The sequence below is a fragment of the Sebastes fasciatus genome, chromosome 6 (genome assembly GCF_043250625.1).
Source record: "Sebastes fasciatus isolate fSebFas1 chromosome 6, fSebFas1.pri, whole genome shotgun sequence".
NCBI lineage: Eukaryota > Metazoa > Chordata > Actinopteri > Perciformes > Sebastidae > Sebastes > Sebastes fasciatus.
Genome location: NC_133800.1, coordinates 27,565,942 through 27,593,926, shown reverse-complemented (window position 1 = coordinate 27,593,926; position 27,985 = coordinate 27,565,942). Strand labels below are relative to the sequence as shown.

The window sequence follows — 27,985 nt, the reverse complement described above, 5'->3', positions numbered from 1 at the left end:
AAGTAAAGTACCAGCATCTTAAAATTGTACTTGAGTAAATGTACTTGGTCGCTTCCCACCATTGCTCTTTGATGCAATGTGTGAAGCTCTTCAATGTAAATTGTTGAGGAAATTCATTTACAGAGAATTCATTTATAGATAAATCATGAGCCTTGAAATTAAAATAGAGAACACAAAACTCATTCCGAACATTGCGTAATTACAGCCTAATGTACTGTCAAAGCTTAATGCTGAAGTTGGATGTTACATTCGGAGAAAACCAGCGAAGACGGGAAATTGCCTGGAGCCAGTGATACCTCCTAACGGGGGCTGAACAGCCATTAAATCTTTGATGTTCACTTCTATCATTCTGCCTTCCCATCATGCATTGTAAGGAAGAAGAGGCGGCCAATTTGGGGCTGATCTCAGACGCCCAAAAGGATTTGCATCCATTGTTGCAATTTATTCCAGCGGGAGGAATGTCACAAAAAAAATCTATTACCCATCTGCGTACGTTTGGGAGAAAAACCGCCTCCGCTGGGGAGGGAATTCGGGAGGTGATTTTCTTACCCATATGAAAAGGAACAACACTTTTACATGAACAGACTTGTTCAAGGGGACGTGACAACCCCCACAAGAGCAGCTATGCAAACTGGATTAATTTCATGGCAACATAAGTGTTTATTAGTCAGATATCTTCGATTATATTTTCTTAAACATGCCAGCCCATGCAGAAGCTCATTTAAATTTAGTACAGTTTTGATGGCAGCTTCAGTGATGGAGTGGTTGGATGTTTTGCTTACGTGCCCAATTGATTGCTTGATTGCATGTCCATGTTTGTCTGAATGATTGCCTCAAAATCTCTTAACATTTAATCAATAACACTTTTCTATCCAGAAGTATCCAGCTTGCATCGAAAAGTTTGTGCCTTAAGAGTTAGCCTTGTGAGGGAAGCGTTTGATTCACTCTGTGTGGGTTTAATTGCTCGCTTGTGTCCTTTGGGTGGTGATGAAGTTGTTCTTGACTGGAGTCTGAAACTTGGATAAACACTCTCAGTGTAAATTAAAGCCAAGTGCCTCGGGACCACCGTGTTTGGGTTTTAATTGTGGTAGTAGATCATCTCTTTCCCTGGTAATTATCTCAACTATCATCGCTCCTATAATAACGATAATCAATTGTTCCTGGTGGCTCTGACAGGGATAATGAAAAGTTTATTAGCCTCCATGAACCTCAAGTGTGGCGGGGGAACTCTTAAATCATCTGTGGAAATGGGGAGAAAAAAAAATTAAAAGCAGCCCAGTTCTGCACACTTTACTGTCACTTATACAAATTTCTCCTGAGAGGATGAAGGTCATGCAAGTTCTTTCTCGGTCTCCATTATCAGCTCTGATAGCCTTGACGTGTTTACAAGCTTGTTACTTAGAACAGCGCTCCTTAAGTGCTAATTTGCACAATTTGGCAACCCTCCACTTTGAATAATCAGGATGTTTGGGTTGTTAGACCGAGGGCCACTCCACTGTAAAGAGGAATGACACTATACTCAATGAAGAAGTAAAGTTTCTTTCAAGAGTTCTGCAATTAATGTCAGCTATTTTTAAATGAGCCAACATTTCATTTGTATTTTCAACACAGCGTCATAATTGAGTTTGAGATCATTATGTGCTTTACAAATCTGGAAAAAAAATATTTAATTCTCTTTGGCTTCTCCATATTTCTTGTTCTCAAAGTGACGTACCATCCATCGATCCTCTGATGTTGTTTTCCTGTTGTTGCTTTAGGGTTAGCTGTATTGATCCTTCCATGTATGTCCCCTAACTTGTTTGCCACAGTTTATTATTCACCTGCTCTGTTAGGCGTGAGTCTTCTCAGCAGGCGTGTGAGGATGGCATGGCAACCAAAATGACACAAGGTCAACCAATATGGATTTTTGGAGGCTGGAACCTATATCTGTAATGAAGTCACTGAAAATAAAATGTCTTATATCTTCAAGTTTAATACCAAACGTCATAATTGTTTTTCTTAACATATTATTACACTTTATTATTACACTTGGATAACACTTATAAATCACCTATTCCAATGGTTCCCAATCTGGGAGTCATAAGATGATTAAAGGGATCACTAAGAAAAAACAAATATTTAAAATCATGTTTTTGTGTCTTTATTATATTTTTTCTTATGAAACACTGAATATTCAACGCAGTTGCACTAAATGGCGTATTAATGACACGATAATCTTAAGTCATTTTGCATGCAACAAGAGCGCCATTCTTGCTTTTGGTCTGTTATTTATACGCCATGTTGTCTGTACTGACTGTAATGTAAACGCATTTGCTTAAATATGCTGAGAGCTAGTGACTACGCATGGGTCATGATTTTTGGAATAGTCATTAGATTATAAAATATCGACTGTCCAAAGGTATCAAAATCCGAATACCAGCATCTCTAAAGCTCACTAATTAACATGTTATATCTTGTTTGTTTAATTTGTGCAAAAGTGTAAAAACTAGGGCTGTCAATCGATTAAAATAGTTAATCGCGATTAATTGCAAATTAATCGCACATGTTTTATCTGTTCAGAATGTACCTTAGAGGGAGATTTGATTAGGTTTTCTAGTTTCATATGATGCCAGTATCTTCACTCTAGCTTTAAAACTGAGCCCGCTACAACCTAAAAATCGCAAGTTGCGTTAAATCGTTACAGAAATTAGTTGTCTTAAAACAAATTTGCGTTAACGCGTTATTATCACATTAACTTTGACAGCCCTAGTAAAAACGATACCAGTGGTTATGTCCCAGACTATTTCTTACCCGGGCACAGAGAGTATGTTAAGAGTTAAGAGTATGTGGATAATCCAGTTTACACTCGTGGTGCAGACGTGTCTAATTAAATACAATGAATTGAACTAAATGGTCCCTAGAAGCAAAGGTTGTGAGGGTACACTGATTTACGCTGAGACAGCAAAACACAACCAAGTCTGTTTGTGCTTTCAGGAACAGATGAGATCACAGCAAATGTGTCTCTTTAACGCTATCTTGTAAGATCTCGTTCTGTCACAGCGGGGTGTCTGTAGACACAAGGGTTAGAGGGAAAAGGTTGCCTTCGAGTGCTCTGTGTTTTGTTGTGTCCCCATAGATCCTCTAGACTCCTCCAGCTCTGCAAACACTCAAAACACCCCGGAGCGCCTCCTGAAGCAAACTGCCAGGTAGCTTTTATTCACACGCTCGGAGTAAACACTTGATTTGAAAAAGCAGAGTGCAGATGAAAACATGTTTTGCAGAATGTAATTGAGGCAGCTGAGAATGCAATCTGTGTTAATCGCCGGTGTGATTTTGACACGTTTTAATGCAAACAGCGGAGCCGCGTAGCACTGTTTTGCTGGTTGGTTTAATGGCTGCCTGCATGCTTCTTGCACACCTGTACGATGTCAGCGGATGTTGTGAGTTTGAGCCCTCCGACAGCAAGCCTGTGTTGTGTAAAGCAGCTGGCAGATTACAGAGCAGCTCCTGGCAGATATTGTCGCAGTTTATCTCAATTTAACATCGTAAATGGGGTGTGGACAATGAAACTGTACACAAACTATGATGATCCTCCTGTGGCTCTGGCAGTCGATGGTGTTTTATGAATATATCAGCACGGAGCTGGAAGTTCAACAGACAAGCAGATGGTTAGATTGAAAGAAATGAAAAGGTTAGACATGTTCTGCTTTTCTCTTTCATCTTTCTTTCTTTTTTTTTTGACCAGATAGACCCATTGATAATGTGACACATTTGTAATTCAGTCTCCTAAACATTACCTTTATATACAACTCATTCATTTAAGGCTGCAAATAATTTTTAGTTTCATTATGTATTAATCTGGCAATTTTTTCTTGATTTATTGTTTGGTCAATAAAATGTGAAAAATGAGCTTCAGCATTTCCTAAATGTCCAAGGTGACATCTTCAAATTGCTTGTTTTGTCTGACCAACATCGAAAGATATTCAGCTTACTAAATTAATTAACGGAGTTATGGAATTAATTTTCTGTCACATAATTCAAGAGTCAACCTTTTTAATGCAGCAACAAATTGGTCAAAACTTAAATAGGAATTAAAAGTCCAGTCTATAATGTATATATTATATAAACATAGAATTAAACTGAATAGATCGGCCCCATTGTCACCGATACCCGATCCAGCTATTTGACTCAGTATCGGTATCAACGTATCCCTGATTTCAAACAGAAGTAAACAGTGTATTTTTTGGGGACTACTTTTAGCTGTGGTGTATTTGGGACGGACTCTAAATAACCTAGTGCCCATGTTCATTGTAATAAAGCAGCATATCACCCAGTGCAATGGTGTGGCTCATTGATGTGTTTTTGCACAACAATGGAGCTCTATGACACTGAGGAATAAGCTACAGCACAGAAAATACAGATACATGTTAATAGAATCAATTCATTGTTAGATTTGGCATTTTCATGGAAGCAATCACCAATATGTTGGCGAATTTTAAACACATTTTGTAGGAGACAACATTGGCACACACACACACACACATCCTGCACTGCACCCATCTATCCATCCAAAAAAGCGCTGTCTTCCTGTTTGCAGTTTGTTTTTGTGCACCATCTGTCAGTATTTATTATCATCCACGTGACACCGAACAGCAGCCGTGTATGACGGAGCGAGACGCTCCCTCTGTGACAAGAGACCGAAACAAGAGCTAGTCACAGCATGGTCACCCCTCTAAGCCTCCAGTGACAGACTTACTCATCGCCAAGGGAGCTGTGCTGAAGCATGCATGTACAGTAAGACACACATGATGGGAGGAAGAGGTCAAACAGTCAAGAAGTGGGATGCTACCAGTATATTTAAAGATTAGTGTCTACGTAATTCATCGTCATGGAGGACTCTCACTTAATCACTAGTATTTGCATTCTTTTAAAGCTGTTTGCCAGTTTGGTGCTTTGAATTGTCCCTTTAAATACCTTCAACTGCTGCCCGGTTATGAATTACGACTACAAAAAGGATTGTCCATGCTTGTGTGTGTGGAAGAAAGAGTGAGAGGTGTTGTTTGACAGATACAAATGGCCCGCGATAAATCCAGGTGCTTATAGTTTGGAAAGTTTCAGCCATAAATTGCAGAGTTGGATCAAGGGAATGTGCATCCGCGATGGCGAAATCGATTTAATTTAGAACTCATCAACCACAGCTCTTAGAGTGACAGCGAATAACAAAGAGGCAGAGAGAGAGAGGGGTGGCAGTTAAAGCAGCTTTGGGCCACTTTCCACTCCGGCTTTATTCAGAGACACAGAGCGGCGCATTCAACAGCGCAAATGTTTCAGCCTTTTTGTTCTCCCGTGTCAAGTAAATTGCTTATATTGTTCAGATCTTCGCAGGAAGTATTACCGCAGGCTGGAACATCAATATCTTTTGTCACACTAAAAGCATTCAGCAGCCAAAGACCTCTATGTTTATGTATAAGGTCTTCTTTATAGCTGTGAATTGACAGCTGTGATGTGTTCTGGCCACCTATAGATGGTGAATCAAATAAATCTTCCATGATTTCCAGTGGAGGAATGACACATTTGCGTGGTTTCAGATAGTTCCCATATTCTGCTTTGGTTGATTAGTTTGTCAGATAAATATATACATTCAATGAGCACCATCACATATGGAAAGACAAACTGAAATTCACATACATCTAAATGCAAATACAAGAGGCAGGCAGTAGTGTAGCCACGAGATGCAGTGCTTATTGTTGATGTGTGCATAGAGGGTGTGACAAAATCACTGTATGGACTTCCTCGTGTTTGCTGGGATCACTCTAGAAAATAATTTTCCGTTTGAGATGGTCACTGTTTCAAATTAAGTTATCACTGACTCATGAATTCTTGCCAAGAGACATGGAAGACGTGTCGGATGCTGACCAACCAACCACGACTTTCGTGATGTACACGTGATCAGAAAAGAAGTGAACCGTCCTCATCGTTCCACCTGACCGCACCAACAACATCATTCCCTTTTCACTTTGCCATGCTTACATTTGTGCAGAGAGGAGCGCTCCGTGTACCTATGATTCAGCCTCATGGAGCACGCCGTACACATAGACTGTATATAAGAAGTGGACGTAGTCACCGTGACGTCATCCATAGGTTTGTGGACTGCGATTTTGAAGCCTTGAGTTCAGCATTTTGGCCGGCGCCATGTTGTTTTTTTGCAACCAGAAGTGACACAAGAGGGTGGAGCTAAGTACAACCCAACGCTGAATAAGACATTTTTCGGCGACCAAAAATGTTATGATTAACTTTCATGAACTGAAAACACACCGTGAAACTCCCAGACCGGACAACGCCGTGGTCACAAGGCCCCTAAAGTATACCCTGCTTTATGGTCTATTTGACTCTAAATGGGACCATAATTTACTAAATGAACATCATGCTGTATTGAAGAAGACTTGAAACTAGCAATTGAGACCATAAACTCATGTTTACAATGTTTACTGAGGTAATAAATCAAGTGAGAAGTAGGGTCATTTTCTCATAGACTTCTATACAATCAGACTTCTTTTTGCAACCAGAGGAGTCGCCCCCTGCTGGCTATTAGAAAGAATGCAAGTTCAAGGCACTTCAGTATTGGCTTCACTTTTCAAACCCGAAGGATGCCCACTGGTCGTACACAGATTATCAACCAGGCAAGAGATGTGGAGGTTTCTATCAGTTTCTCCCATTCCTACTGGTTGTTCTCTGACATTTCACTCTGCTACATAAATGAAAACCAACAATGACAAAGTAAGATTCATGATCTATCAAGTTGGTCTTTGAGTTTCAGACTACGCCGATTGAGTTTAGTGATGAAGCAAATAAAATACTGGGCTATTAATTGCACTTTTACGGTAAGCAGACTTTTATTTGCATCTCCAACAACAGTAAGAGAACATCAGCCAAATCACCAGGATATTTGAAGGTTCCTTTCCCATCAGCCTCCTTGATCAGACTAATCATCCTTCCGGTGGTTGTCTTTATCTCCCCGATCACCTTTCAAACACTCAGTCATGTCGGAGCACCCAGTCTGCCGTTTTACATTATTAGTTCCCTGCCGGGGGCACTCCCTCTTATGCAGGGTAGCAGAGGAAAGCAAAGGTGATGAAGATAGAAAGCGACGGCTCCTGCCTGCTCGTCACTTGGTGGAAGAGGAGGAGGAGGCGGCGTTGACGGCCTAATCTCCGGCTCTGATTATCTTCTCATTACAATCAGACGGGAGCCACTCGAAGAAGAGGAGAATGTGTAATTACGCTCAAATCTCCCATGACTAAAACAGAGGATAATAAGCAGGGCTAGAACTGTGTGCTCACATCTAATCATTCAGTTTATTTAGTCATTCGTTCTGCAGCCGCATTTGACTGTGAATGAAGATTTTTGGGTGGTTCAGGTGGAAGCGGTTGAATTAGTAAACACCTGGCTTATAGCAGCGTTGTGTCGGTATTGGAAGCCGGAAATAATTTGCCTTAATTTTGAAACTGTGGAAAATGTGTTTAAACACGAGGCTGAGAATGTCACTGTTTTTCTTAATTTTGCTTTTATGCAAAATTAAGATTTGGACCTGAATCCATTAAGAACACTACTAAATACCCACATATATTTGTTTGGGTTTAGTTACTCTTAAATATATTTTGATAACTAAAAAGTGTAAGCTCTGGTTTATCAGAAAAAAGTTCAAGGAGAACTACTCAAACTATTCTGATGACCATGCATCTCCCGCGGCTGCATCTGCCCAGCATGAGATAGAAAACACCATTTCCCAAAATGTCAGAGCAACTGAAGCATGTAAATAACTACATTTCAATTGACACCTCGATTTGAATGGTAAATGGCTGACCTCCAATTTTCCCAGAGAATGGCTGGCGGGGAGAAATGGAGGGGAATAAAACACATATCCAGTAGACCAGAGGGAATAAGGCTAACCAAGCATGCAAAATCCTCCTCACTATTGTATGATGGAAGCGTCAACTGTGTGGACAACTAGAAAGGCATGAGAGCAAAAACTAAAATCTTTTTTTTGCTTTCCTCACAGCCTTGAGACAACTGCCTGCCAGCCCTTGAAGACTGATGAGAGGAAGGTGGCGGACACCAGGGTGGACACAGCGGACAGGAATGGCTGCATCAAAGGAAAAGGACGCAAACACCACAGTCATCGCAGGGCCAGGAGGTGAGTTAGTCTTTACGCTTTCACAAATGTCGAGCAGGAGCACTTGAAAACCATCAAGGAGGGTTTTCTGAACTCAAAGAGCGAGCGAGCGAGAGAACAAATCAACATTTTAGGATTGTTGATCATAGTGAAACATTTCAGATGATGAATGGTTTTTATTTGTTTTTTTTGGGAGGGGGGTGCTTTTGTAGATTTCCGTGCTGATGATAAAGCATTTTAACAGTACCAAACACTCCTTCAGGGCTTGACTCTCAGTGAGAAAAACAGAGCTAATCTCTATATTTTGGTGCAGGGAATGTAAACAGTCTTATCAGGTCGGGCCCAGTGGAGAAATACAAACATGTTGTGAGGAATTCCACACTGTGTCATTCAGATCCCCTCTTTTCACCAGCACCTTGAATCAAAAGTCTCCTTCAAACACTGAGAACAGTTTTCAGGCTTCTTGTTCTGAGGTGGGAAAAATCGATTCAGGCAGATTTTTTATTTTTTTTTAAAAAGAAACCTCTCAATTAATCCCGACACCTTCAAAGCCTTTTGCAGTAACACAGCGGGGAGGCATCCAGCGATATGTAAAACACGACTGAAGCCGCGTCTGAGGTGTTAGAGAAGATCATAAACAGGAATCACTTCTCTTTGGATGAACTTCAGCCAGCGGCTGCTTCTCTTTGTTTTTGAATTTAAAAGCGAGTGCAGAGTATACGCGCAGGCATGCAGGCTTCTGATAATCATTTTTCTGGTTTGTGCGTGAAAGAAAAGACATCTGATAGAGAGGAAAAAAAGTGCGGTGAGAAAGATTTATGGTGTTTTGTTTGTTATCCTTGAAACAGAGAGCTTTTTTTCTGTGAGTTGAAGTTACACTAGAGGACTTCAGTAACCTTAAGAACTGAGGAATCACAAGAAATGTCTTCATTAAAGTGAATAGAGCACACTCATGTTTATTCCTAAGGAAGGATATCAAGAGCATACCATAATTGCATCTCGCCTCTTCATCAATTTAGATATAAGATATCGGTGAAAATAGTCGTTTTTTAATAGCACATCAGAGGCCTCTAAAGGACAATATAGAAGTTTGGGTATATACTCCAGACCATGCAAAGACCCTGTACTGTATGTTATTAACAGTAGTCATTCTAAAAGAGATTGACTTAGACTACACCTCGACAAGTCCTCCAACTTTCAGAATACTAATCCTTTCTGAAATCAAAAAGAAAATGTCTCTAAAATACAGTGTTTCCTATGAGACTGTAATGATGAGGATCTGATAGTCGAGAGTAATAGACGGAGGCTGAGAAGACGGAACAGCAGCTACATCCAGTCGTGATTGAGCTCCTGCAGCCACACAGATGTATCACTGGCTGTAAGCAAATAATTAACGGATCAAAAATGACCAAGAAGAAAAGAAATGCTTGAAAAATGTTGTGTTTATGTTTATTCATCTCCACTTATTAAAAAGTGGCTAATGAGGTGGATTTATTTCCAAAGTCTTTGTCTCAGTTACAAAGCACTGCAGTTGCTGCCTGAGAAAACTCTCCTCTGTTGAGAAAGACGTTTGTTCTTTGGACTGTTATCTCGCTAATTGGCCGGCAGCAGCCCAATTTAGCAGAGCAACCAATGTTAATTATAACATGAAACCACAAGCCACTGACACCAGCTCCCATCTAGAAGCAGTGTGTTAGCTTACAGTGTTTTAGAAAGCAGTTGTTACTGAACCTGGTTCACCAGAAAAAGAGCCAATGAAATGAACTGTTTCCATTCAATTCTGTTGAATTAGAGTTGAGCCAGTGTAAACATTTTCCAACCAGCTTGATATTAAGCCAAACACCAGACCGGACTCGTATACCGAAATTCACCACTAGGTGTTGCACTTGACTCAGCAGCTGCTCCCGAGTGGAACATAACAAAACTGAGTGAGCCCATGAATGAGAGCATAGCGACTCCAGTACACTTGGTGGTGTGAATGCACCTCTAAGCTGGTTTGCCAATAAACACTAAGAAGAAGCAAAGAGTGAAGCGGCACCACCAGATGGCAGCCTCCTGGTCTCAAAAGTGAAGCCAATGCTGAAGTGCCTTAAACTTGCATTCTTTCTAACAGCCAGCAGGGGGCGACTCCTCTGGTTGCAAAAAAGAAGTCTGATTGTATAGAAGTCTATGAGAAAATGAGCCTACTTCTCACTTGATTTATTACCTCAGTAAACATTGTAAACATGAGTTCATGGTCTCAATCGCTAGTTTCAAGTCTTCTTCAACACAGCATGATGTTCATTTAGTAAATTATGTTCCCATTTAGAGTCATATAATCATAAAGCAGGGTATGCTTTAGGGCGTGGCTACCTTGTGATTGACAGATTGCTACCACGGCGTTGTCCGGTCTGGGAGTTGTCCGTGTTTTCGTCTTACAACTTTAACCAATTCACAGTGTGTTTTCAGTTCATGAAAGTGATTGTAACAGTTTGGTTGCCTGAAAATATCTTGTTCACCGCTTAGTTGTACTTAGCTCCTCCCTCTCGTGTCACTTCTGGTTGCAAAAAAACAAGATGGCGACGGCCAAAATGGCGAACTCAAAGCTTCAAATGGCAGTCAACAAACCAATGGGTGAAGTAAACGGTAACTAAGTCCACTTCTCTACAGTCTATGGCCCCCACATTACACATTGCCTCGTCTATGTTTTTCGGCTCACCTCTGTCATTGTATTCAAATCCAAAATGTTGCCATTTGACACAGTTTTATTTTTCTTTGAGACTAACTCTGCCATGTCTCGTCTCGTCACCCCAAAAAAACACAAACATTTTCTCGTAAACAAACAAAACTTGCACCGTGCGACTCCTCCCCCTCCCACCTCTACTGAAATTTGATCTCCTTTATGTTACCTCAGCTCGGCAGTAAATTGCGCACGGCCTGTCAGTCAGTAGTGGCAAACATAATATTATGTTAATGACTTTGCCATATTGTTTATTACTAATGTAGGCCTAATAAAAGTTGGATTTATTGCCGTGATGCCGTCGGCACAGGTTGCCAATGTAGGCTACTTTTAATTTGCCAGAACCCGGAAATCGACCCAACTCTTTGTTGAATCAGTGAAAAGGTTTAATTACCTGAAAACTCCACTAGAAATGTAAAATAAATCCACCTGATCACAACTATACTAAACACAATACAACACTTAACTAAATCAACATGATGTAGAATGTAGTTACATATAAACATTTATGGTATTCCTGCATGATTGCAGCCGGGTAAAAAAGCAACATGCTCTTCAGGAAATAGGCTACATTCAGCAGCATTGAGCATATTCTCATCAGATGTCCCCAAATCTCTTTTTCATACACCATTGTTTCGCACAATCACCATTCCCAGTGTAGCTGGCAATTGACTGCTCGCTCATTCTCCCTTTCATTCTCTCCACCTCATCAAAAGAAACTGTTTCTGCTGGCAAGAAGAAATGCAAATGCTTGCCTTGTGCTCTCCTTCTACAAGGCCAGAATGGTAGAGGTGTTAATGAGTGACAAAGCGTTCTCATTACCAGGAGAGGGTACTTGGGCTTGGTCGGTCTAATCAGCCCTAATGCATTTCAGTTCCTAATGCTCCCAAACTGCCGACTACACCGAGCAGGGCCATTTATTATAGCGAGACAGTCTTCTGCATCCGATGGAACAGGCACATAGTCTCCAGAACTCTGTGGTCGCATATATCAAGCAGGAGTGCAGTTTGTCACTGTCTGGATCAGTTCTGATCACACTCACCTGTTAGCGTGACCTGCTGTTTGTGCAACATAAAGGTACATTTCCTTGAATTTGTGACGTAAATCGCAAACGTCAGTAAACGTGAAAGTACTACTTCTACTATTTGTAGACATTGGAATATATTCTGCCTTGAGCTAAGCCTGATTCTGTGCTATGAAGATATCATCTGGATATTGATAGTGTTGATAATGTTGATCTTTAATGCTTAGTTTTATTCTCAGCTAAATCACTTCAAGTACAAAACTGTTTTAGCATATTGCAGTTTTAGTTTTTTTGTGGGCTTTCTGTTGGAGTTGTTCCGAGTATGCCAATTTATGCATCGGTCCGATCTTGGTATCGGATTGGTACTCGGTATCGGCTGATACCGCAAGTTCAGATATCGAAATCGGTATGGGGAATTTGTAGCCTCACCCTTCATTCCTACGTCCAAATTCAAAGTAGCAGCAGTAGCAGTTTTTTAGTTTCCATGCATCGTTTCTCTTATTCAAGTTCGGCTAGCTGGTTAAAGTTATTGGGAAGCCATTGATCTCAACAATCATGTTTTCAGGCCAATGAGAGCCTTCATACGTTGGGAAAATAATCTAAGCGTACCAGAGCCATAATGAAAAGAATATGGAGACAACTATTGACTGAATTACCACAGCTATTCACTGAATTAGGTCTGCATATAACAATTCTTTTTCAGTATTGGTTAATATGCGCTTATTTTTACGATTCATCTTTTAGTTCAATAAAACGTCAGAAAATAGTGAAAAACACAAGTTCCCAAGCCCATTGGGATGTCTTTTTATTGCTTCATATGTCCGACCAACAGTCCAAAACACAAAGACATTAAATTAAAAATGACATGAAAAAAGCATTGGAGAACAAGGAGCCAGTGAATGTTTGGTGCTTTGCTTGAAAAAATTACGAAAACGGTTAATCAATGTTTTGCTACAGCTCTAAAATAAATGAAAAAACAGCTACGAAAGCGGGACAACGCTAAGCATTGAAGTCACTTCCTCAAAAGAAAGCTGCCAGAAAAAGGACGCTTTTGCAGTTCTTCCCAATGGGGTTTTGGAAAGATTTGATATGTCTGGTATTTGGGGAAATGTGTTGGAAAGATTCAAATCTCAGTTGTTCTGCCTTGATCAACTTGATGGAGGATCAAATGAAAGAGTGCACAGTAACAATGAAATAGTAAATAGTTAAAAGGAACTTGACGTCTTACAAATGGCATGTTGCCTTGATTGTTGTGACAACTGCTAAGATGCCTTTAATCGCCATAAAGCTTTCTGTGACGACTAAGAATGACTGAGTGGACAGATACATCATTTACACCACCTTCAATTGTTAATTCATAAACAGTTCAGTGTGCATGTACTCATATATTTCTCTGTAGTGCGTCATGTCTCCATGCCAGCTCCCTCCTCTGCCTTATTTACTACCATTAATGATGTAAACACTCCATAACTCCTCCATGAAATTCACATCAGTTCTTGTTCAACCAATACCAGACACCCGTCCCAGTTTTCCCAATGAAACTTATTTTCAACCTCATTATCAAAGGCAAGGTGAGTTGCAGTCAAAAGCATCTTCTTGCACATCTTTTTTACTCTGTGTCACCCCACATGATCGCTCACTCCCACCTGTCTGCTTCTTATGAAATTTGGTCGGCCCGCACTTGAAAGGCTCATTCAATGAGCCCGTGGTGCTTCAAAGGCCCCCGTCTCCGTTTCCACATCAGTCATTTTCAGAGACAAAATGAAGTGGACCTCTGGACAGCAATCAAGCTGTTCGACTGATGGAATCGGACAAGTTTCTTTTCTTTGTAATTATGAATTCACACTTCAAGAGAATAATGGATGGAAGAAGAATATCTCAGGCTAGCATGAGCATGTGTGTCTGTGCCAAGCCCCCAGGAAGAGCGTCGGGCTTTGAAGCCAATTTTTGTATTGGTCAAACCATGGAATTACAACTTCCCGGTCCGTCACTTGATGTGGATGTTTTATTTATATCAACTTCACAGTACACTTTATATGGCCTTTATTTATATCATTATGGCCATAAAATTGTAAAAAGTTATTTTCCTTCCTCCGTTCATGTGAATGAGCCCGAGACAGAGCGTCTGGGAGGCGAGGCTAAAGGAAACGCAACAACAGCTGTGAGCGTGTCTTACCCCAAACAGCATGTGATTATTATAAAGTGGGCATGTCTGTAAAGGGGAGACTCGTGGGTACCCATAGAACCCATTTTCATTCACAAATATTGAGGTCAGAGGTCAAGGGACCCCTTTGAAAATGACAATTTTTCCTCGCAAAAGTTTTGCTCAAGTTTGGAGCGTTATTTAACCTCCATCGCAACAAGCTAGTATGAACTGGTTGTTTTTTGTACTTCACCCATATTAGGGAGAAAAAAGTCTGGATAACATGGCCTTGGCTGTAAGTATTTTTCTGACTGTGACAGAACCAAAGAATGCCACACGCTCAGTGATCAATGATCGACTTTATTAACTTTATTCAGTACAAGTGATCGCCATCGTAGTTTTTTTTTTGGTTCTTTCACGCACATTCAGACACAAATTTATTCTCTTGCAAGTACCCAGACTGAAAGAAATCGAGACACTAAGCTGCCGGAGTACTATTTTAAGATTAAAAACTTTCCTTAACATACATAGTTAGTCTAACAAGATTCACAAGAAGGTTTTTGATAAAATAACAAATTCAAAAGGTCTGTTCAGTTTTGCTAAAACAATCAAATCACACATTCATTCACAGGCATTGCTGCTGAAGTGAGGTTCTAAGGTTCATTGTATTAAATGAAAGCTTACAGCATACGTATGTGTTGTACTGTACAGTTTGTTTGTTTGTTCAAATAACAGAAAGAAAGGAACAAAGGATCAGGGTCAATCCGACGTACCTCAGAGTCAATAGGAATGCAGAACACAGATTCCAAGGCTAAATAGGAAGCACATAACTGCTGAAGTTATGGGCGCTGGCAGTGGACGGGATGTATCACGGATCCATCTCCCCCTCTGCGTGAGGCCGTGTTGTCATCAGCCTCGACTTCAGTGAAGCTCACTGGCATGCGTGCGATCTGTTTTGTCCTTTCTACCAGTCTCGATAGGATTTCATCATCCTGTTGTGATGGGATCATCTCGTATGGGACATTTGGCTCACAGATAATCTTGCTTGTGTGTGTTGTGAGAGAGAATCAGGATGCATTTCTGTGCAGATATGTGATGCCAGCGATGAGTCATGTGGATTATTTTACCCCACCCATCCTGTTACGGAAAAAATGACTTTTATAGGGGGAGTTTCACTCTTGGCATGAAACGCAAACTGAGAAAACTGTGAGCAGCACTTTCACTATGAACTGCCTCACCACATCAGATCTGCAAACTACTGAGTCGTCAAGACCCACCTCTTTTCTTTGGCTTTTGAGTGTTCCTAATTTGCGACTACTAAATGGCTGTTATTAGTTTTTGGGCCGCTCATCGATCTGAACTTTATATCTGTTTTATTATCTATATTCTGTTGACCTACTTTATCCTGCCTATGTCTGTAAAGCACTTTGGTCAGCTCATGTTGTTTTAAATGTGCAATATAAATACATTTGATTTGATATCACATAATAAAAGTAGATGAAGGAATTATCACAGAGTAGAATCATATAATAATGTTGCTGTTAATGCAGCCTGTAGGTGCTTTTTGCACTGCTTTATGGTGCACAGCTTTAACTCACCACTCATTAATTTGAAACTGAACAGGCTGACATGAAGTCAGGCTGGCCGAGCGGTCTAAGGCGCTGCGTTCAGGTCGCAGTCTCCCCTGGAGGCGTGGGTTCAAATCCCACTTCTGACAGATGAGTTTTCTTAGCATATATTCATCTCGTATTGTAATATCCACCCATCCAGCCATCCAGCATAGAGACAGACAACCATTCACGCTCTCATTCACACCTACGGGCAATTTAAAGTCAACAATTAACCTACATTCCTTTGGACTGTGGGAGGAAGCCGGAGAACCCGGAGTAAACCAACGCTAACAAGGGGAGAACATGCAAACTCCACACACAAGGGCCAGGTTTGAACCTACAACCCTCTTGCTGTGAATACTGTAATATACCGCAGCATATTGTATATTCTACAATTATATATTATATATTCTACAGTGAGCTGCAGAATTGTCCAATACGGATGTCATTTCTAGGGACAGTGGACTGTTGAGATTCCATTCACCTCCATTGTATTAGAGTGGAGGCAGAAATCTCAGAGAAGGATAGACTGAGCAAAAAAACTAGAACTATCTGCATGGCTAGATAATACTAGAGGTAAGGGAGAAAATAACTTTTTTGGAATAACCCTTTAACACAGAGCAGATCTAATACATACTGAGAATCACATTCCAAAAGTCCTGATATTGGGATTCAGAAGCTGTTACTCTTGCTGCTGAGATTTCACATTTCGTACCCCGTCAGTGGAATGAATACAGAAATGTCCCCTCTGCTCTGTCTCCGCTTGCAGCCCCTCCTTTGATGAGGAACTCTCCCCTCGGCCCAAGGGGAAGAAGAAGAAGAGAAAGTCTGAACGGAAGAGGAAAAGGAAAAGGTCAGTTCCCAAAATGAGATGACTCTGCAGCGAGGTGTATTGTTGGACGCTTTTTGTCCTGTTTCCTGAAATAAATAAACCGAGAGAGCCGTGCAGGAGGATGCTCGGTACTCTCTAGAGCTCATGTTTACTTGTCCTCCGGCTTTAGGTCTCCTTCCTACAGCCTGTCGCCACTGAGGAAGAAGAAAAAGAAGAAGAAGAAGAGCTCTAAGAAACGAAGGCGGCATAGGTACTTCTTGCTTACTACGACAATATTGGCAAACTGGCGTGACACTTATTTTTAGTTGACTGAATTCATCTTTTTTTTCCTGTTTCAGGTATACCTCCAAAAAGTCAAAACACAGGTATGTTTATGATTATTGCAAGATTTTGCGCATCATTTTAGCTTCTCTCATGGCTGTGTGTGCCTGTAATTAATTACAAGAGCAAACAGTTCTCACCTGGACACATTTCTGACATAAATGTGGCAAACATTTAGCTTCTGCTTTCCATAAGATTTCCAACTTATTTGGTAACTTCAGTATTTTTCAACCTGGACCCTATTTTTCCATGTTTTTGTGAGTGACTAATGGTGACAACAATTTCCGAAATTGGTGTAGTATTGAGGGAGAGCGCTGTAAACAGCAGGCACGAAACAAGCTGCGAGGGGCAGGTGATCAGCGTTAATGTAACGTTGCGTCCACTAAAAGTTCTTGTTTTTGCCACTGACAGGCTCATATTGTTATAATAAGTGTCTGACAACATTATGGAAAGAACCCTACAAAGAAATAAAACCATTTTCTTAAGTTTCACTTGATCCAATCTATATGTTATTTTGTCCTAGTCCCGCTCAAGGAGAAGTCTCCTTGTGAAATCTGAATATCCATATAGTCTGGCTCAAATAAATACGGGCAGCCATGGAATTCAAAGACGTCGTCCACATTGTGTAAATCATATAATTATGCAGCCATGACATTGAAAATCTTTTAGATAACACTAAGCTACGCTTTCTGTACTCCAACACAACAAACTCTGCCCGGCTGCCACTCACGTTTCCACCATAGACGTATTCCACTATTCCACCATTGTCTTCCAGCAACACGTCACCTCGCCAGATTTCAGAATGAGACACTTTCCTTAATGTCACATACTTATAATAACAATCAGAGCCTGTCATGGCAAAAACAAGCACTTTTAGCTTGCCCCAATAGCTTTTAGCTTGCCCCAATAGCACCATATTACAGCCTGTGAGCGGCTGTCGTCTGCAGCGCTCTCCCTCAATAGTGGACCAATTTCAGAAATTATTGTCGCTATCAGTCACTTAGACACAAAAACATGGGGAAAATAGGGTACAGGTTGAAAAATATCAAAGTTACCCTTTAAAAGCCGATTCCCTGTATGTGTCAGTGAGAAAGCAGGTCGTCTTAATGCGCCTCGCTCATGTTTCTATTCTCTTTCATCCCACCAGCTCTTCAAGTTTAAAACATAAGAGGAAGGATGAGCGCAAGCACAAGAAAAGGTCAGTCTGTGATTGTTGCATTAGAATCATGTACTCTACAAATCCTACACAACTGTTTTGACCCCTGCTCCTCCTCCACCTCCTCCACCTCCCCCATGGTAAGCCCTTCCACCCTTTTCAGAACACCCATCGCTGAGGAAGAAAGAGAGAGCATCCTCCAAAGTGCTCTCATGTAAGGGCACGATGGGTGAATACAGAAACGTGCAGGCTTTTATTTTTGTGAGCAAAGCGTGAAAAAACCCTCGGAAAAGAGGAAACCGATTGAAAGCTTGAGTCACAAAGAGAGGGGAAAAAAGGGGTGAAGGAGGGTAAGGGAAACCAATTTCATGCTGTGATCTTGCAACATTTTATAATTCGACTTTGGATGAGCGGGCTGTTGTTTGTAAGCACAGAGCCAAGTTCAGTTGCTGCTTACTTCAACGGAAACCACTGCTTTTCCAGCTCACTTCAACTCTCTCCTCTTTTGTGCTCTTCATGCCTTCGCTGTTTCTTTATACTCTCGCCTTCTCTGATGTGATCCCCTACTTTTCAAACACGGTTCATATACATCAGAGAAAACAAGATCCAAACATTCGGAAATGCCAACAAGTTTACATCTGTGCTCTACAGAGCAATTTTTTAATTTTTGATTAACCTTTTCGTAGTGTCAGTAGTAATAGATCCACTATCTGGAGTCATTGATGACATCATTAGTTGAAGGATAATAGAGTGCTACAGGAATGAGTCCTAAAACCCGGAAATGAGTTAGCATTTTAGCACTTCTGGTTCCCTCGTCTGGAAGTCAATGTCTTTTTTTTAATGGGTTTTTAGTTAGCCGCCTGAAATAAGGTCTGTGGTTAACACAAGCTTAAGAGATTTTAACGTTTTATTTATAGCCTTACGTTAGCTTTTTACTTCTGGCTGCATTTACACTTCAAAAATCATAAATGTGGTGTTCATTCGTGAAGATTATCTTGCTGGAAACAACATGTAAGTATCATAAACATGTGTTATTCCACAGAGTTTATTTTCTGCAATAATCCAAAAGCCAATGGAAAATCCCATTGGCTTTTTTTTTTTAGGTAACCCGTGCAATGCAAAATTTAGGATGTTATATGTTAGTAAAAAATGTTAGCAAAACTAAACATCTACAAAATAATTTAATAGTAAATATCAAAAACAGATTATAGCAATGACAAAAAAGGTGTAGGATGGAGCCGGAGCTTAACACGTCTACCTTTATCACAAAACAAAAAGTGAATATGGACAAAATGTACATGCTACACAGTCCTGCCACAGACCATTAGCTACAAAGTGAATTTACAATGGCACAGAACAGATAGAAGCAGCAAATACTCACATTTGAGAAGCTGGAATTTGTACTTGATTGATTAATCATAGTACTCTTAGCTCCTTATCCACCTGTGTCTTCTCTCCTCATCACCTCCTTCAGTTCACGGACTCACTCACGGCGGAGGCGACGCTATCGGAGGTCAGAGTCGGACAGCTCTTCTTACCAATCTTCCACAGAGGACAGGTAAGAACCCATCCCTCCTCCTCCTCCTCCTCCTCCTCCTCCTCCTCCTCCTCACCCCTCCGTTTATCTTATCAGCTCGAGGTGTCTGCCGAGTTCCTGGTCACACCACAGCGATGACTGATAAGGCAGAGGTGACTTCCTGATCTCAGGCACGACCGGCCCTTATCACAGCTTCACAGGAAGTGGCCCCATATTCACTCCACAGATCGATGCACTCAATTATAATGACATATTGCAAAATCTGGAAAGATGAAGGATGTTGTTTTTCACAGGTTTTATGGATTATACTGAACGGGGTTGAGAGCAAGATGATTTCTAGCAGCTAGTGGAATAACTGGACACTTCCACCGGTGATAATTAATCCTTAGATAACCATTGATCGCCACTCAATGCAGAGTTTGAGTCAGAATGACATCCTTATGAACACCTCAATTAATGAACCTTGACAGACATTGATCACTTCAGTTTGAACTCAAATTGAGGCTCAATTTCCCCAAAAAAATTCTGAAATTGCAGTTTTTAAATCTGTCAAGAGCTCTTTATTACTTACTCATTATTATGAGTTTCCCTGGGATATTACAGTGGCAACAGACAACTAGCGTTTCCGAGTAGTATTATTTGAGGTTCCCCTTTCGCAAAGACAACCAGATCACTTTCGTTTTATTTAAAGCCTAGCAACCACCAACAATGCAGTTAGCAACATGCCTACCAAAACAGCCAATGGTGATGCAGTGTAGATGTCAAGGGGTTTTATTGTGAAAGGAAAAAACAAAAAGATATGTAGTTGTAATCTGCTGCCGTTGACAGTGTAGGAGGCAATAAAGAGTTTGCCGTCTTGGTTCAGACTATGGAGCTTCCGTGTTATTATTTCATTAATAAGAATAGGCGAGACTTATGCACTATCCTCCTCTTTTGTGCCGTAAATCAAGCCTTCATTTTCCCGGGAGATCGCAACCTAATCTAAATACTGAATGTAATTATTCTATAAATTACATTGTGCAGTCAACATTTACTTCATAATAAGTTGAGGCAAAAAACGTGTCTATTGCAACTTTAAGCAGAGGAAAACAATTGAAATCCAGATATATTCAGCTTTAAACTACATTTTTATACAGCTGAAAATCATCTCCGCTAATCCTTTCAATCAAAAAAACATTTCCTTTTAGTTTTTTCTATGATTACACAACAATTTATAATTCATTTTTCATTCCAAGAAGACAACAGAAAACAATGTTGCTGAAGTAAATCCAGATATTTCACTGACATAAAAATGTGCATATACTTGTTACTTTTTGTCCCATTCTCTGAAGTGCAGAATTGGCTGCAACTGAAAAAAAGCATTTTTGTCACGATGATGTGTCATGAAAACTGAATCCAGCGTTTTCCCACAGACACCATCTGCAGAAATCTGTGGTGCATCAGGCATTAGGAGGCCTGGCAGCTGTAGTAGAGGAAACCAACGGAGTGCTTGACCACACGGACATGAGGTGGAGACCTGCAACCAAATCAGTGTGTAAAACGGCTCCAAAATATCGCTCCATCCTCTCAACCGCCACCGTAAGTACACTTTAGGACTCTTAACGCTGCTGCCGCTGGTTTAGTTTGGTTTCTCAGTTATGGCCATGTGAAACAACTTATTGTCAGTCAAAATAAAACGCCTACAGTGAGGATGTTGGGTTTGGAAAGTCTTCTTTAGTTTAAACCCATTTAGCCGTCCTCTAAAGCATCAATATTTACAAAATCCCCAAAACTATACATGGCCTGACTCTGAGCTCATTTTATGCATTCTTTATTTTGCAGTAATTTTGTCAATTCTTGTTTTCTGTTTTTAAAACTAACGCCATCAAGTACTTTGTATACAAGACTCCCCATAATTATAATGATACCGCTGGAAAAAATGACACGTTCTCTATATTACAGCAATGTGAAAGCTTATTTTCCCTCCTGTTGAGAAATAAAGAGGCACATTTAAATGACAATGAACACCAACAACACATATTTTATTTTCAAGAGCTATTTCTCACTCACATTTATATTCCTTTATAAAGGTATGTTTGTTTGTTCATGATGATGTTAATGAATATTCAGTGCCAATAGTTTTTTAAATTAGGGCTGTCGATCAATTAAAATATTTAATCACACATGTTTTATCTATTCAAAATGAACCTTAAAGGGAGATTTGTCAAGTATTTAATACCCTTATCAACATGGGAGTGGACAAATATGCTTGCTTTATGCAAATGTATGTATATATTTATTATTGGAAATCAATTAACAACACAAAATAATGAGAAATATTGTCCAGAAACCCTCACAGGTACTACATTTAGTATAAAAAAATATGCTCAAATCATAACATGGCAAACTGAAGCCCAACAGGCAACAACAACTGTCAGTGTGTCAGTGTTAAGACTTGACTATGACTTGCCCAAAACTGCATGTGATTATCATAAAGTGGGCATGTCTGTAAAGGGGAGACTCGTGGGTACCCATAGAACCCATTTTCATTCACATATCTTGATGTCAGAGGTCAAGAGACCCCTTTGAAAATGGCCATGACAGTTTGTCCTCGCCAACATTTTGCGTAAGTTTGGAGCGTTATTTAACCTCCTTTGCGACAACATAGTATGACATGATTGATGCCAATGGAATCTGAGCCCACTACAACCTAAAAATCGCAAGTTGCGTTAATGCGTGAAAGAATTTAGTTTCGTTAAAACGAATTTGCGTTATTATTGCGTCAACTTTGACAGCCCTATTTTAAATTAATTATTTCAACAAACTCACACCCATGGTCAAGATTAGGAAAATAAAACACTTGTTTACAGTATTATTTGTTTAGTTTAGGACCTGCCTGTGGTCAGATCTGTGGCGCACACTGGTGCAAAACTGTAGCGCCGCACAGGAAGTGAAGCATGTTTTTTTTGTAATTAAAAATAAATAACGTTGCTGCAAGCAGCAGGAAGGGAGCGCTTATTTGTTATCTTCAAAAGTGCAACATACTGTGCTTAATCAGTACACGGAGCTTTAAGGTGCCACACTGCTTCCTGTGCTGGCACTGGATGTGAATCATGTGCTCATTTAATGTCAGCATAATTGCTAGGGAGACCGGGCTGAAGCAGGAGACTAAGATAAAGTAGGATTTCTTAGAATTATTATGGATTTTTGGAAATATTAGCATTTTCTCGCCACTGTGGACCAAAGAAATAACAGAATACCAGTTCAGAATTCAACCTATTGAAACCTAATGTGGTTAAAACAGCCAAAAGGACTCAGAGACTCTTGTCCTGCTGTCCTGAGAATATGTTTTTTTATATATTGTATTTTGTGTGTGACGTCTTAATACTTGCACACTTGCAGGAACTACCTTTTATATGATACAGAAGCATCCTTTTTAAAATTTTATTTTCTTTAAAATTGATTAAAATATATATATATCCTTTAACATGTCAGCCCTTCTCAGTCCCCTCTGGTCGTTGCATCTGTTTTATGTTGTACTTCCAGCTGATGGTTTAATTGTTTAGATTGCAGATCTGACCTGCAGCCGAAATGAAACCAAGAGAATACAAACATCTTTAAACTGTAATTGTCTGCTCCTAGGCGACAGACTTTGAATTTTAAAATGATGCTGTTTATTGCAGGTTGAATCTTTTTCTTTTTTTAAAATGATGTTCTCTCCAAAGAGCCTCATAAATACAGCCATGTCCTCAAACTCATTGTCTCATGCTTATTAGAGCATGAAATATATTTAATTTCTCTCCAGCAATCATTAAATTATGCTAATTGCACGGAGAAATGTTTTTAATTACACACCACAGGGTTTTAATTGAAATTCAATAAATTAATCCATATATTGAATCATGCCTGGCATTCAATATCCTAAAGTCTTTCAGGAGGCGGATACAGTTGGGTGCTGAGGGGGGATTCTTACTGTATCACAGTTATCCACTGGTGTTTGCATTCATTTTATTTGGTGGATAAAAGCACAAAAGTAATGCGGAATGATTTTTGCTTAATATTTCTTTCCTCCAAAAAAAGCAATCCATAAAGGGAAAGGTAGGTATGACCGGACAGAAAAACCCTCAAAAATATGAATAATCGACGTGAATGTGGTTGATTATAAAATATGTCAACCTTTCCTGTGAATAAAAGTGATGAATTGGGGAATTTCTTTTGTGGTGGAAGTATAGACTGTATATAAAGATGGACGACGCGTCTCCTCTTCCTTCCACTGTACAAAAGTGAAGCCAAAATATCCCGGTACAGGACCTACCATCTTGAGATTTTGACATAATTTCGAGCCAGAGTCTGCGCAGTAGTGATCGGGAGGCTGGAGCTCGACCGAGCCAATCACGAGCCGAACACGGCCACAGCTTGTTAGTGCGAGCCACCTAGCTGCTAGATTAGTAACGGTAGCTGTTTATCTAGAACAGTGGGGGAATGTAACAAAGTACATTTACTCAAGTACTGCACTCAAGTACAATTATGAGGTACTTGTACTTTATTTTTTACGTTACTTTATACTTTTTTATACTATTTATTTGACAGCTTTAGTTACTCGTTACTTTGCACATTCAGATTATTAACAGAAAAGCCAAAAAATAAATCAACTAATACTTTACGATGTATTATCACAGGTAAAGTTACCCAATAGTATATAAACTACATAAAATAAACTCCACCTGCTGATGAACACATGTATCACTAATTATAATTCAATAATATAATATATATTATTCTGCATAATAAGTACTTTGACTTTTGATACTTTTAAGTATGTTTTGATGTTAATACTTTTGTACTTTTATTTAAGACTTGAACACAGGACTTTTACTTGTAATAAAGTATCTTTACACTGTAGTATCACTATTTTTACTTAGGTAAAAGGTTCTTATACTTATTCTTCTTCCACCACTGGGCAAGAAAGACACATCAAATAACCATAATATCTCTATAACTACATTTATGATCAATTTCACACATGTTCTATTACACAGACTCGTTATGTAAAGTTAAAGTTACATCTCCTCTTGTACAGCTGTCAATCATGATGTCTCCCACCTTTTTATAGCATCAGATAACTAATTAAAACCAAACTAATCAGAAAAATGAACACTTGAATATACGGCAGCATGATAAGAACTACTTAAAATGACAGAAATCATCTTTGGGAAAAATGTATTTATGATTTATGACCTATACTGCAGCCAACCACCAGGGGGCGATCCAGGTGTTTTGGCTTCACCTTTAGGGAGCTGTCACGTCGTCCATCTTTATATACAGTCTATGGGTGGAAGCATAAGAAACATGGTGGCAACAAAAGGAAAAGAAAGCTCACAAGAACCTTTTGAAATGTTTATTTGAAGGCAGCCTTGTCAAAATATCTCCAGGTGTCAGTGAAGAATGTCTCTGATTAAATTGTGTCTTTCTGATGCGAAGTGGTAGAAGAACAAAGACTTGTCTAAATTCCCCTCAGGGTCGGTCTTTTGTGTCGACTTTAGACTAGCTTAAGGGAAACCTTCGAGAGGACAGACTGGATAAGTAAATAAATAAAGAGAGATCATGATTTTATTAGTCAACTATGATCCTCGGAGAGTCTTCTTCCGTTAATTCTCTAGTTTCAGTGTGCAGTTGTTATACTCACATACAAGCCCACTTTTAAAGTATTTTGGGACTATTCGCTCCTGAAAAACTCCAAAACAATGCACCATTAAGGAAAGAAAAAGGAACATGCCAATATAAGTCTAACTGGCTCTGGGTTTGAAGAGAGGGTTATTGTCTTTTTCTTGCAATTTACAACTCTAATGATGCACTTATGTTGCCCGCTCTTCCCTTTTTCTTACACCTTACCTACTTAAGGAGGAAATCTTGATTGGTAAGTCGATGCTATCCGCAGATTTAGGGATTTACTTGTAGGTCGGTGCAGGCAAATGATTTACTTCTTACAGGAGAAAGAGCACAGTCATCTGTCCCATTCTGAGGGCTTTCTTAGTTAGACTGATGGGATCTCTCTTTGTCTGCAATCCTTTTCATTTCTACATAATACCCATTTTGTGATGTTTGTTCAATGTTCTTTAAATGAGGCTTTTCAATGGGGCTATTGTTTACTCTTTTTCTCTTCACTCGAGTTAGAGCCGGTAGATCTTTCCACGCATAGCTTTTCTTTCTTCTCTGCTCTTTTGTTGTTCCTTTCATATAATTGTTTTAGTTTAGACTTACTTTATCTAAATTTGTTTCCTGTTGATTTCTTTAACTTTAGTTGAGTTCAGATTTTCTTTGGGGGTTAATCGCATGCTTCAAATTTGCATGATGTCTTTATCTTTCAAAGTTTTCTGTCCCGAGAAAAAAAAAAAAAAAAAAAAAGAAATCCCTTCTCTGTGTTTTCAAGGGAATATGTGCCTTTTGTACTAGAGTATTCACAGTGCATCAAAGCAGATAGGAGGTTCAATTCATCAACACACATTTGGTTTTAAGCCTCAGCCTATTTGTCTGTTTGCAGATTTTGTCGTCAAAACCCGGAAGCGAGCTTTTGCACGGAAGCGGGTCTCAGCAATTATCGAGCCAGACCAACGCTCCGCACGATTACGATTCTGGGAATGACACATCCTCGCCGCCGTCAAGCAAAGCTGGTGTTTTTCAGGCGAGTGTCACTGACATCAAGAGGAACCACTGTAAACGTCTGGCCTCGCCAGAGAAGCTCAAGTTCACTGACAGAGACAATGCCTCTGATTCAGGAAACTCTGTGACCAGCTACGCTTCCCTGTGCAAACCTTATGTGGAGGACGGCTTGTCTGCGACCCTGTTCAGTGGAAACGGCAAGAGGTAATGTTGTGTTCATAATAAATAATCCATGTGAAAGAATGCTTCCCAGGAAATGTGCAAGCTGTTTATCTTCTGTTTCCACGCTCTGTTTTCTCTTTTGAAACATTCATCTTATGAAAATAAGAGAGAGCGTTTCTTAAAGACAACACAGGATACAGTGTGGGCTTTTTCACTTAAAGCAGTGAATCGTGTTTTCTTTGCAGAGAGCAGATAACCTTGGGGTGTCGGGTGGAGGTTGTGAGATCTGCAAAGACTTCCAGCTGTTCCCAGAGGAGGAGACGGTCGTCTCGAAGGCGACTGAAAACCCGGTCATCCAGCAGCAGGAGCAGGAGCAGATCCTCGGGGAGTTCCAGATACTCCGGGCGCTACTCGCGAAGCCTGTCGCTGTCATCTTGCAGGTGGTACTTTTATGTTGTACATCACTAATTCCCAAGTTACACTGAGTACGTTTCCACTCACATGTATTTCACTTTAAACATAAAAAAATGTAAATTGTGGAACATCACGTTGGTCCAGACCGAAATATCTCAACAACTGTTAAATGGATTGGCATGAAATGTGGTGCAGATATCCTTGGTGGCCAAATAACGCATCTAAAGCAGTTCAAAGTTTTCATTTATCCTGAGAAATATCTCACATCTACTAAATGAATTGGCACCGTATTTATCACAGACATTCACGGTTCCCAGGCGATGTGTTCTCATGACTTTGGTGATCCCCTGACTTCCCGAACATATTTGCATAAAAATTAACATTTTATGGACTCATATCTACTGCTGCTTTGCTCGATTCTAGGGGATAATTGTCATTTTTCTCGTTGCCAGCTCGTACTCGCGCTCACCGAGTTATTCAGCTGATCTGAGGAGGCGAGGTAGCGTGGCCAGCCTGAGCTCCAGAGGAAGCTACTCCAGATACAGTGCTGACAGGTAAACTTTTTGAAAAGTTTCCGCTGCTAATGACTCCTCATTAATGGTGTACGGGAACAAATATACATTTACATTGTTTCACCTTGTTTTGTCTGCCTCCCAGACTACGAGACAGAAAGAGAACACATAGTTCCAGAGAGACAGATGTGAAGCATGCACATAAGGTTAGTGGGAAGAGACAAAGACGCAAATCCTACTCTCCTATGAAGAAAAGAAGGAGAGACTCACCCAGCCATCTGGAAGCACGCCGAATCACAAGGTACAGCTTTTCCCCAGCCGGGTTATTATTCACAGCTACAATATACACTGTTATGCCTAAAGGCAGAAAATATGTACTGCTGGTCCCACCCTCCTCACCCCCTCAGTCGGATGAGTCCCCAACCTGAAATCTCTCTAATCGTGTTGATGAGCTGTGTACCTTGAAATGGCGTTTAGCCAGAGGATGAGATAACCGTCAGCTCTAACGCCGCCACAGGTGCTAAAGAAGCAGATGGTGGAACGCAGGCAATCTGAAATGTAAAAAAAAAGAACAACCAAAGTGTGATATTCACTTTTTTCCCACATATCTTGTCTGCCACACACTTAGCTTTACTTTTCTTTTCATACTGAAATGATGTACACCCATAAATTTGCACAAAAGAACACAACGGCCTCCGAGAGATTACAAATAACAGATTTTATGTATGTTATTGCTCCAGTAATATGTATTGTTTGAAGCTGCA

The 27,985-nt window shown here is 40.1% G+C and overlaps 1 protein-coding gene and 1 non-coding gene across 2 annotated transcripts in view; both read left to right on the top strand.

Moving 5' to 3' along the window:
• srrm4 (serine/arginine repetitive matrix 4) overlaps nucleotides 1–27,985 on the top strand; it is a 72,495-nt gene that overhangs the window by 39,719 nt on the left and 4,791 nt on the right. The window contains exons 2-12 of the mRNA XM_074638954.1: nucleotides 8,039–8,173; nucleotides 16,418–16,501; nucleotides 16,650–16,730; nucleotides 16,819–16,845; nucleotides 17,949–17,999; nucleotides 19,432–19,515; nucleotides 20,907–21,072; nucleotides 26,015–26,337; nucleotides 26,541–26,735; nucleotides 27,162–27,263; nucleotides 27,367–27,522. Of these exons, the coding sequence (XP_074495055.1) occupies nucleotides 8,039–8,173; nucleotides 16,418–16,501; nucleotides 16,650–16,730; nucleotides 16,819–16,845; nucleotides 17,949–17,999; nucleotides 19,432–19,515; nucleotides 20,907–21,072; nucleotides 26,015–26,337; nucleotides 26,541–26,735; nucleotides 27,162–27,263; nucleotides 27,367–27,522 (1,404 nt within the window). The remainder of the gene's footprint in view (nucleotides 1–8,038; nucleotides 8,174–16,417; nucleotides 16,502–16,649; nucleotides 16,731–16,818; nucleotides 16,846–17,948; nucleotides 18,000–19,431; nucleotides 19,516–20,906; nucleotides 21,073–26,014; nucleotides 26,338–26,540; nucleotides 26,736–27,161; nucleotides 27,264–27,366; nucleotides 27,523–27,985) is intronic.
• On the top strand, nucleotides 15,673–15,755 carry trnal-cag (transfer RNA leucine (anticodon CAG)). The gene has a single exon. It is a non-coding gene; the product is annotated as a tRNA-Leu (tRNA).